Raw genomic sequence first — 11,516 nt, 5'->3', positions numbered from 1 at the left:
GCTTCGCCTAAGCACCACTACAATATTATCAAGGATTATGGTGGAAGGGGGCACCGCACACGGCTAAGAAAACGATCACGTGGATCAACTTGTGTGTCTAGGGGTGCCCCCTGCCCCCGTATATAAAGGAGCAAGGGGAGGAGGCCGGCCGGCCCTATGGCGCGCCAAGGAGGAGTCCTCCTCCTAGTAGGAGTAGGACTCCTACTAGGAGGGGGAAGGAAGTGGGGAGGGAGAAGGAAAGGGGGGCGCCGCCCCCCCCCCCCTCTCCTAGTCCAATTCGGACCAGGGGGAGGAGGCGCGTGGCCCACCCTGGCTGCCCTTTTCTCTCTCCACTAAGGCCCATATGGCCCATTACTTCTCCCGGGGGTTTTCCGGTAACCCTCCGGCACTCCGGTTTTCTCCGAAATCACCCGGAACACTTCTGGTGTTCGAATATAGTCGTCCAATATATCAATCTTTATGTCTCGACCATTTCGAGACTCCTCGTTATGTCTGTGATCACATCCGGGACTCCGAACTAACTTCAGTACATCAAAACTAATAAACTCATAATATAACTATCATCGAAACCTTAAGCGTGCGGACCCTACGTGTTCGAGAACAATGTAGACATGACCGAGACACATATCCGGTCAATAACCAATAGCGGAACATGGATGCTCATATTGGCTCCCACATATTCTACGAAGATCTTTTATCGGTCAGACCGCATAACAACATACGTTGTTCCCTTTGTCATTGGTATGTTACTTGCCCGAGATTCGATCGTTGGTATCTCAATACCTAGTTCAATCTCGTTACCAGCAAGTCTCTTTACTCGTTCCGTAATACATCATCTCGCAACTAACTCATTAGTTGCATTGCTTGCAAGGCTTAGGTGATGTGCATTACCGAGAGGGCCCAGAGATACCTCTCCGACAATCGGAGTGACAAATCCTAATCTCGAAATACGCCAACCCAACATGTACCTTTGGAGACACCTGCAGAGCACCTTTATAATCACCCAGTTACGTTGTGACGTTTGGTAGCACACAAAGTGTTCCTCCGGCAAACGGGGGTTGCATAATCTCATAGTCATAGGAACATGTATAAGTCATGAAGAAAGCAATAGCAACATACTAAACAATCGGGTGCTAAGCTAATGGAATGGGTCATGTCAATCACATCATTCTTCTAATGATGTGATCTCATTAACCAAATAACAACTCTTTTGTTCATGGTTTAGGAAACATAACCATCTTTGATTAATGAGCTAGTCAAGTAGAGGCATACTAGTGACACTCTGTTTGTCTATGTATTCACACATGTATTATGTTTCCGATTAATACAATTCTAGCATGAATAATAAACATTTATCATGAAATAAGGAAATAAATAATAACTTTATTATTGCCTCTAGGGCATATTTCCTTCAGCCAGGCCCTTGCCTTGGCCTCCTGGGGGGCTTGGTCTTATTTGGCTTAATCGTGACCACATATGGGTCCTCGGTCAGCAACTTCTCTAGATTGGCGCTCAAAGGATCCCCCCATTGAGGTGCTAATGATTTGACTGACCTAGCAAATGCACGGCACTCCCGTGAATTAAAGCAAAAAAAACTTAGTCACTTAGTCAAGGAGTAAGAAAGAAAATTGAAACCACAAATTAACAGTGGGTACTTGACATACCTCGGTCGCTGGATGTGCTCGGTAGTAGCCGATGTCGTCCCCCTTGGTTTGGTAGGTGTTCTCCCTTGTCGAGGGCTTGACAAGGATGGTTAACATCCCTCGAGGTCCTTCCCCCTGAAAAAACTTTGGCTCAAACATCCATAGGGGGGATGCTTGGGTCTGGAGGGGCTAGACCCTGCCGTGGAGCATGATGTGGATCACTTCCACCAGTGTCAGACCATTGCTGATAAGGACCTTCACCTAGTCCTGGAGTTCTCGGACTTCCCCCTGGTTCCCCCAGTTGAGGCTCTTGGTGGTCCAGGAGTGCAGCCTCTTCAAGGGTGCTGCCGAGAAGGCGGGAACACCCTCTTGATTCCCCAATTTCACGTCAACCATGTAGAACCACTGCTCTTGCCATTGTTTCACCATTTTGATGAACTTGACTAGCAGAAATTTGACATTATGAAGCTTGCTTATCATATTGCCCCGCACTCGGTGATCTTGCGGCCATTGGTCTATGGTTTTGACATAGAACAATTTGAGCCAGAATCCAAAGTGCGGCTCGATGCGAAGGAAAGCCTCGTGGAACACAATATACGAGGCATTATGGAGGATGGAGTTGGGGGCAAGTGGTGGAACTGGATCCCGTAGATGAATAGAAGGCTTTGGGGGAAGGGGTGGACAAGAAAACCCAAACCTCAGATGACATGGGATATGAACACGATGCACTCGCCTTCCCGAGGTTCTGGGACTCCAGAGGCGGAGTAGATATCGTCGCTGACAAGGGGCAAGCGGCACTTGACCTCGTTCGGTGATGGGAGTTAGCCGCCCGCGTGAAGCTCGGTGATGTTGCCGGCGGTGACGGTGGAGTCCATCCACATGCCCCTCTTGTTGGATGCCTTCACCTCCGCTACCTCCGCGGCGACGCATTTTCCCTTGCCGGACATTTCTTGGGATGGAAAAGGGGGTGAGGAAAAGGATGAACGGTGGGGTTTGGTTGTGCTCTCTGGGCGCTGCAGCTTGAGAGTTTTCGAATGCTGGAAGCAATGGGGAGGTGTAGGATGAATTAGATTCATCCAACTCCTTTTATAAGCTGGTAAATATACCAAGGGGCACCATGTCGTGCGCTAATTTTTGCCGCTTCCCAACCACGATGTGCATTACGTGTGCGCATGGGTTGAGGGATTTTGTTAATGATATCGTCGAAAATCCGGAGCACTATCCTTTATTGATGGGACGTGCCAATGGAAACGGCCTAGGGCCATGGTAAATTCAGCACAATGACTATAGATGGGACCTTTCAGTTCTACAATCTGCGGCAACAGTTCTGTTTTCGGTTAAAAGTTTTTAGAACACCACCCAATTGACCTATCATGCCAGCACAACAAAACTTTGCGGTTAAGCTATCGAAGCTTGGATCGAGCCTTCGAATCCGATGAGAATAAAAGCATTCCATGGGGATTATGGGTTGGACCTCCTCAAAAGACCGAAGTGTCTAACTCTTCGGACTGAAAGACATGGTTAAATAGAGGAAGATGTCGAAGAGTATGAACCTATCAAATTTACAAGAGACTTCGGATCCAAGGGAGTCCTCGAGTGTGTAAACAAGATGGAACATCAAGATTGTTAACTCGCCTACGAAGCCGAAGACCCAAGACAAAGCCTCTCCGAGGAGTTCAATGTCCTCGGCTTGAAGACCAGTTCATGGGCTATTGCCGTTGTCCTGGACTAGGGGGTGCAAACCACGTCGGCCCCTCTTTAGTGAGCATGGCCGATGACCCCTGGATCATCAATGAATGGGTCAAGACTGTCATGCCCCTTGGCGTGCTCAAAATGGAATCTTTCGAAGACTTGGTGCATACTCAAGACATATTTGAATCTTCGGCGTGTTTACCCTAGATGTAACCGGCCTACATGTAGCCCTAGGTACCCTAGGTGTCTATATAAGCCAAAGGGTTTAGAGCATAGGGTAGAGAATCATACATTTACATACGATCTCGAGATAGATCATCATGTACTTTGTACTCCAATACAGTCAATATAACAGAAGCAGGACGTAGGGTTTTACCTCTTCGAGAGGGCCCGAACCTGGGTAAACATCGTGTCCCTTGTTCATCTTGTTACCATCTAGCTAAGGTCACCAGCTCGGGACCCCCTGCCCAAGATCTGCCAGATTTAACCCTGACACTGAGGATAGGACGTGTGCTCTTTGTGGGCAAGATGAAGATTTCAATCACATTTTTTCACTTGAATTCTTGCCCAAGTTCTATGGGGATGTCCCCAAGAAATGGTTAAGTGTACCTGGGCACGAGGTAAGTCTGTTTATTTCCACCTTCTCCGGTGTGGACTTTCAGAGACTACTTGGAGGCTGACTCGGCTTGGTTTTGCGACACTTGCATGGGCCTTATGGAACGTTTGTGATTAATCTCGCAATGATGGGTCTTTTATTAAACTTCTTGTTGACAACTTGTACAAAATGATTATCTTCTTGCAACTAAGGAAGTCGTTGTGCAAAACCTTGACTCGTCGACCCTTGAGCGACAGATTAGGAGCCTTAGAGGCATGCGGCGTTGTTGAGTGAAGCTTCTTCTCGGTGAAAGCTTCCTCTACGCCTCGTATGGCTTCGGCGCCCCGTCGGCCATCGTGTATCCGTTTGAGGGCCTTTGCTCCTTTCGCGAGCTTGTATTGTATCTGTTGCAGCCTGAACTTCTCTCTAAAATGGTAAAACCTTTAAGTGCTTCAGTAATCTAAAGTCGGGCAAGCTGCTTTTTTATGAAAAAGAACAAGATAAAGTTTTTCGAGAGGACTTTTTCCCTCAAGTTTCCGACAAGGGTCATTTTCTGTCAATTTCTGTTAAATCTTCCTCAATTGAAAACCCCAAATCGCTACTCTCCAAAATAATACCGTTGCCGTACTTAACAATGATGAGTAGCAATAAGTTATGTAGAATGGGTGTGGGCGTGTGGCTAGGTCTCAGTCAACTGAGACTTAACCAAGTCTCAGTCAAGTGATATAGCATATTAGAAGAAAAAAGAAAAACTGAGAAGAATTGTTTTGCATGAATGTTCATGCAAAATCAAAGGAAGATAGTACCGATCAAGACATATCGAAGTCTTAGTCGACTGAGACTTAACAAAACTGATATAGAATATAGTGGACGACAAATCCGCCAGCACCATATGGCATGCATGTATGCATGCACATGCACAACAGAGAATTATTTCTGAGTCAAATTCAGTCTGCGGGTCACTGAGATAAGGTGAAACAGATAAACACTCGGAGTCTTGGTGTCATGCGCCATCCATGCATACAATTCGCTGGCAGTCGGTGTATAATGTACAGAGCAGCTTGATGTGTGCGTGTGTGCTAGAGGGAGAAGGGGGAGGAACCCTATGACTATGAGAGAGAAAGGAGACAGAGAGCGAGAGAGACCCTATAAAGGGGGGAGAGAGAAATCTCAAGGAGGTTTGTGGTGGACATGCGTCCTCCTCGCTCCTCTAATACTCCCAAATCACCACCAAACTAGCTAGTCCATCCCATTGCTCTCAACCTCCTTCCCCATCCGTCCCTCCTCCCTTCTTCCTCCTATCCATTGGAGATCTCCATTGGAGGGAGCTCTACCTGGCCTGCCTGCTGCTCATGCACTGCACTGCCGATCTTGCTACCACTCCAAGCCCAGGTTCATAGCCGACTGGCTATATAGCCCGTAGCTCCATCTACCCACCGATCGAGATCGCTGCCATCGTCAAGCCAGCTGAGATTTGGAGTGGTTTTTGGTGCAAAGATTACTTCCAAGTCAATTCCTTCCCGTCTCCGCCGATCCTACGAGCTACGTACGCCGAGATTGGGATGCTTGAGGTGGCCACGCTGCAAAGCCCTAATCCGGCCGTCTTCAGCCTCGGCGACCACCACCATGTCGATGTCGGGTTCCCGGAGGCCACCGTGGAGGAGGACGACTTCCTGCTGGACTACATCGACTTCAGCACGTGCGACATGCCCTTCTTCCACGTCGACGACGGCGACGACATCCTCCCCGACCTCGAGGTCGACCCGACCGAGCTCCTCGCCGAGTTCGCCGACGAGCCGGCGACGACTACGGTGCTGAGCCCGGCGGCAGAGCCGGCGCCAGACAGCTGCGAAACCCACCATGGCGACGAGGCGAAGACGGCCGTGGAAACGGACCTACCGGCAGAGATGGACATGGAACTACCAGAAGGCAAGGGCGAGACGAAGGGTTTGATGTCGTCGTCGGAAGAGAAAGATGTGAAGCAGCAGCACGACAACAAGAACAACAACAACAACAACAACAACATCGTGGGCGATGAGGTTTGCAGCGCGGTGACGACGGACGATTCTTCCGCTGCGGTCGGGTCTGAGAACAGCAAGTCGTCGGCGTCGGCAAAGGGGCACAGCAAGATGACGTCGAAGCCCGCGTCGGCAGCCGCGGCGACCAAGAGCTCCCACGGCAGGCGGAAGGTGAAGGTACTGCCTGAATTCTCTCACTAGCCCTAGCTCCATGGTATATCCATAATTAAGCATGCTTAACCGCATGGGGTTGGGGGGAAAGAACGAAAGAAAGGGATAAACTCTATGTCGTCCAATCGATCTGCACATCACGATCCACTGCAGCTGCCCGTCTGGCGCAAACTCTGACATAATCTTTCTCACGATCGACGACATCTCCTGCGAGGCAGGCAGCAGATCTGACTGACCCAGGACCCAAGAAATCACGAGAGGCCTAGCTGTAGCGTCGTAGCAGCACGGGGCATGGCCCTGGCCCTGCATGGTACAGCCGGGGCGAATCAGCAGCTCGTGATTGCCTCCGTCGCGAGGAGCTAGCAAGCACGAGCAGCTGATCGACTTTGACGCGCGCGCGCGGCTGCTGCGTCGGTACGTACGTAGTTGAAAGCTGGGTAACATCATCAGTGGATAGGAGAGGCGCGTGGAGGGAGGGAGGTTTGCACCGAAATGTTGCGCGGCAATGAATAGGCCATGGAAATCCCCGTGCAGGCAGCTTTTTGGGACGACGGGCGGATAGGATAGATCTCAACCGGCCGGCAGGGAAAGAGAGAGGGAGAGCGTCACGGGAAGCGCACGGTAACAGTGGCATACACACACAGCAGCAGCAAACAGTGCAGCTATAGCTGCTCTTTGCCCCTTTATTTCGGTGCAGATTTTCACACACGCGGCGCCTATGAAAAGTCTTGTCTGTGATCTCTCCTGCCTATACGTACGTGCGTGTACGTCTCTCTGTTACTAGCGGTACTAGCTAGTTCTAGGGTAAGCAAAGCTCATAGGAAAGTAGTTCCATTTAGTGCCCTGAATCTTCTGAAGCATGTAAATGATGCTCTTTGATTAATAAAATTCGTGCTTATTATATATGGCTGGTGATTGATTGATTAAACAAACGATGAATGAATGGCAGGTGGACTGGACGCCGGAGTTGCACCGGCGGTTCGTGCAGGCGGTGGAGCAGCTGGGGCTGGACAAGGCGGTGCCGTCGCGGATCCTGGAGCTCATGGGCAACGAGTACCGCCTCACGCGCCACAACATCGCCAGCCATCTCCAGGTCCGTTTCTTTCCATGCATTATTTCGGCAGATTAACTACACTTTTGCTAAAACGCATCTAAATATGTCATAAGTATTCTTAGGATCGAATCGTCGGCCGAGTTTTAAATTCACACGGACGGACGCGGTGCCTGCCACTGCTAGGTGCTAGCGCAAAGACAAACACGAGCATGTACACACATGCACTCGATCCATCCCCAGCTCCAGGCAGCACAGTCAGATCTGGCCGTCTGGGCAACATATGTACGTCTGTGCCTGCCCATATGCATTGTCGCCATACGTTGTCCAGGCACGGACGACGTTGCAACCGCCAGCCCCAGCCCCTCACGGCCTCGTGTACATTATTACAGCATTATTATCATCGCTACGTATACATACGTACCGACGACGCACTGTACTAGTAGTACTACGCCATATGCATGGCATGCATGCCTGCATGCATGTGACCCCATGCGTGAATCATGCAAGTCCTTGGCAGCGCTTTCACAAACACATGCACGCAGACGCGGGGTGTCAAAAGTGAAACCACTCGCTCATTCATTCAAACAAAAATTATCCGGTACGCCGTGCTCATGCATGCATGCATGCGTTCCCGTTTGGATATTCCATTGCCCAAACCGTGCAACGGGGAGGCGCCAAGGTGTGCAGCGCAGGGGGGCGCCACCACGCCGTACGGGTGACCACTGCCCACGCCACACGGATTTGAGGGAGGGCGGCCCCGGCCGGTCCTGCCCTAGTCAGCGCGGGCGCGTGCCATGTCGCCGCTGGCCGGGTTCCTCACCGCCGTAGTGCCCGTGCATGGATGTACTACTCCCACTCCCTGCGGCCCGGTACTGAACGCCCGTTTTCTAGCGAGATGGCCATATCCTCGCACGAATTCCCGTGCACGCGCGTCCCGCTTTGGCACCAGGCGATAGAGATCCAGATCTCGGCAATCTGTTCTTACTCCTTTAGTTTTAACGATCTAAAACGTCTTATATTTGTTCACGGAGGGAATACCTTTCTGTAAATTGCATACAACTCTATATATAAGTTCTTCCACCTCATAAAATAATTATTACTCCCTTTGTAAAGAAATATAGGAGTGTTTAGAACACTACTTATAATTCTTTACCGGAGGAGTAGATGGCTAGCTGAGCATTACATTACTATGCATTTTAGTGAACCAGTGAGGTACAGTGGATTAATTGTGATAGTCTAACTTTTTCAATCTAAGTTTCGTGGTATTTTTTCAGTTTAGCTAACAAACCAAACACGGCAACATTTGAAGCACAAACTACACCTTAACATTTGTATGATCCTGTAACTAAAAAGTGGAGGCTTATTCGAAAATGAAATCAAGGGGTGAGTAAAATGATCTATATATGATTTGTGGGGGTGTCTACTTTTCTGAGGACCGTTATTCTGTATCTGCTCCTCACGGTAGAAAGAATCGATGGGAAAAATGGAGTATTTGTTTGGCTGAGAAATTCCTGGTTCTGAGTTGAAAACTCGAAAATGATTTCTACTCCCTCCGTTCCTAAATATTTGTCTTTCTAGACATTTCAAATTACTACTACATACGGATGTATGTAGACATATTTTAGAGTGTAGATTCACTCATTTTGCTCCGTATGTAGTCACTTGTTGAAATGCCTAGAAAGACAAATATTTAGGAACGGAGGAAGTAATTGACTGAGACAACGTTATATTTACAATTTTGTAACTGAGCATCTGCATGCTTTTGCATCTAATTAATGTCTTCTTTGGTTCATAGGATAGGAATAGGAAAATCATAGAAAGTGAGATGAAATATATCTCAATTTCTATAGAAAAGAGATAACATTTTATTCATAGAATAGGATCTTTTTCATTGAGTCCAGACTAATAGATTTTTTACTTTGAAATGTGAATAATTGGTTTCTATCCTACATAGGAACAGGAATTCATTTTTACTCCCTCCGTCTTATAATGTAAGACATTTTTGTGAGCTTGCAAAAACGTCTAACAATATGGGACGGTGTGAGTACAAATCAAAGGGCCAAATGTTTTTTCCTACAAAGTTCTTATCCTTCAGAATTCATGTAAACCAAAGGAGGCTTAAAGTAGCACTTGATTGTTGTGTAATTTTATATTCCATGATGTGTGGCTTGTTTGAATTATTATTATTTTGAGGGAGTGTGGCTTGTTCGACTTAAAATAACAATTATTAACACGGTTAAAAATAGTAAAGGTACTATGAGTTTGCATTTGTGGTGGAAGACTCAAAGTTAATGCGGTTGCGTTTCAAACCGAAATTAATGCGATTACATGTCCTCCGTGCAAGTGCAGAAGTACAGGTCACACAGGAAGCACCTGATGGCGAGGGAGGCGGAGGCGGCGAGCTGGACGCAGAAGCGGCAGATGTACGCGGCGGCCGGCGGGCCGAGGAAGGACGCGGCGGCGGGAGGCGGCCCGTGGGTCGTGCCGACGGTCGGGTTCCCGCCCCCGGGGGCGATGCCGCCGCACGCGGGGATGGCGCACCACCCCGGCCAGCCGCCGCCGTTCTGCCGGCCGCTGCACGTGTGGGGCCATCCCACCGGCGTCGACGCGACGCTGCCGCTGTCGCCGCCGTCCATGCTGCCCGTCTGGCCGCGGCACCTGGCGCCGCCGCCGGCGTGGGCGCAGCAGCCGCCGGTGGACCCCGTCTACTGGCACCAGCAGTACAACGTGCGTGCGCTACTACATTGCTCCGCCTCTGTCTCCCTCTTCCCGCGTTCACGTGACTAGGCTCTTTCGCTTTGCATGTGTTGGCGGCATGCGTTCGTAATAACCGGTTGGCTTACCGTTTTCTCCTCGCTCAGGCTGCCAGGAAATGGGGCCCGCAGGCAGTGACACAGTGCGTTCCGCCGCCGATGCCTCCTGCGGCCATGGTAATTAAACTAGTAGCTAGTACTATGAATCATTTGCCCAGTCGTTAACGTTGAAGCAGCTGTGGTAATTGCGTGGCTAATATGGTTACCTGTGTGTGTGCGCGCGTGCAGATGCAGAGGTTTGCTGCGCCGCCGATGCCGGGGATGGTACCGCATCCTATGTACAGACCGATCCCGCCTCCGCCGTCGCCGGTGCCGCAGAGCAATAAGGTCGCCGGCCTGCAGCTTCAGCTCGACGCCCACCCGGTAAGTACATAGGCACGGCTGATGGTTCATTAATTTATACTGTACTTCTGATCCTGAAGTCACACTATAGTACACGGACACGGTACGGTGTTCCAGTCCAAGGTAGATATCCATTGATTAATCAGTGCACGCAAGAAATACAAACGTGCCCCTAATCATATGTGTTTAATCTCCGATATATATTGCGCAGTCCAAGGAGAGCATCGACGCAGCCATCGGAGACGTTTTAGTGAAGCCATGGCTGCCGCTTCCCCTGGGGCTCAAGCCCCCGTCGCTGGACAGCGTCATGTCGGAGCTGCACAAGCAAGGCATACCCAAGGTCCCGCCGGCGGCGACAACGAACTGCGGCGGCGCCGCCTGAGAGTACGTACGTCTCCACCACCACCGGCGCCGGAGCCGTCATGCTGCTGCTGCTTCCCCCCTCTCTCTGGGTGACACAACTCGTCGACTACTCGTCCGTCTGCACCTACGTGCATACGTATGGCTGATCGACCGGCCGGTTGGTCGACGTACGCGTGCGCGTGTAGATTAATACTCATAGTTATAATAATGTATTGTCCTGGGTGTGTCTGTATGAGTGCACTGACATGGATCTCTGGGTTTTTCCTCTCGTGTGCGTGCGCGCTGTGCGCACACACGAGCGCTGCGTCTATATTGTTGGGATGGAACAAACTTATATTATTGGACTGGTAAATGAATAACCAATGATGCATGCATGCTCCGTGTGGAAATGCAATTGCATATTTCTGCAAAATGTGAGAAACGTCTTTATTAACACGACAAATATAGGACAGAAACTCTGTATCTGCATGCAGAAACAAGCTTTTCGGTAATAATTTTTGTGAGCACAAATGATGATATCAAATGTGAAAAACGTACTACTAACACCGCATACACTGTACCAGGAAATATAATGTGGGGGCGAAAAATGTTAGTAGTAAGCACATTTGTGGTCGATGCAAATAAATTCAAGATGCGACAAATATAGAAGCTCTGCATCTGTATGAGAAATATAATCAGCAAACTCCCCATTGATAACGGGAACAACAAAGATAACAGAATCAGACTTCACGTGTTGGCGTACACCAAATGTCGCCATCTAGTCTAGGAGACAGCCGACACATAACCCATCGTAGGTGCTGGCATAAAGGCGTCCATGGAGAATAA

At 49.5% G+C, this 11,516-nt stretch overlaps 1 protein-coding gene across 1 annotated transcript; it reads left to right on the top strand.

Moving 5' to 3' along the window:
* Positions 1 to 5,101: 5,101 nt before the first annotated feature.
* LOC119267739 (probable transcription factor GLK2) lies at positions 5,102 to 11,098 on the top strand. Its single transcript, XM_037549175.1, has 6 exons — positions 5,102 to 6,125; positions 7,069 to 7,212; positions 9,523 to 9,900; positions 10,035 to 10,103; positions 10,215 to 10,349; positions 10,540 to 11,098. Exons 1-6 carry the CDS (start codon positions 5,493 to 5,495, stop codon positions 10,708 to 10,710), a joined length of 1,530 nt encoding a protein of 509 aa, XP_037405072.1. The 5' UTR covers positions 5,102 to 5,492; the 3' UTR covers positions 10,711 to 11,098.
* The last annotated feature ends 418 nt before the right edge of the window (positions 11,099 to 11,516 follow it).

This window comes from Triticum dicoccoides, chromosome 3A (genome assembly GCF_002162155.2).
Source record: "Triticum dicoccoides isolate Atlit2015 ecotype Zavitan chromosome 3A, WEW_v2.0, whole genome shotgun sequence".
Lineage (NCBI taxonomy): Eukaryota > Viridiplantae > Streptophyta > Magnoliopsida > Poales > Poaceae > Triticum > Triticum dicoccoides.
This window is presented reverse-complemented; position numbering and strand designations above follow the sequence as displayed.

Excerpts from the sequence above, each read along its gene's own strand:
- LOC119267739 (XM_037549175.1), top strand. The coding sequence starts at position 5,493 with ATGCTTGAGGTGGCCACGCTGCAAAGCCCTAATCCGGCCGTCTTCAGC. Across the intron at positions 6,126-7,068 it reads ACGGCAGGCGGAAGGTGAAG|GTGGACTGGACGCCGGAGTT; the intron begins GTACTGCCTGAA and ends AATGAATGGCAG. Across the intron at positions 10,104-10,214 it reads CGATGCCTCCTGCGGCCATG|ATGCAGAGGTTTGCTGCGCC; the intron begins GTAATTAAACTA and ends GCGCGCGTGCAG.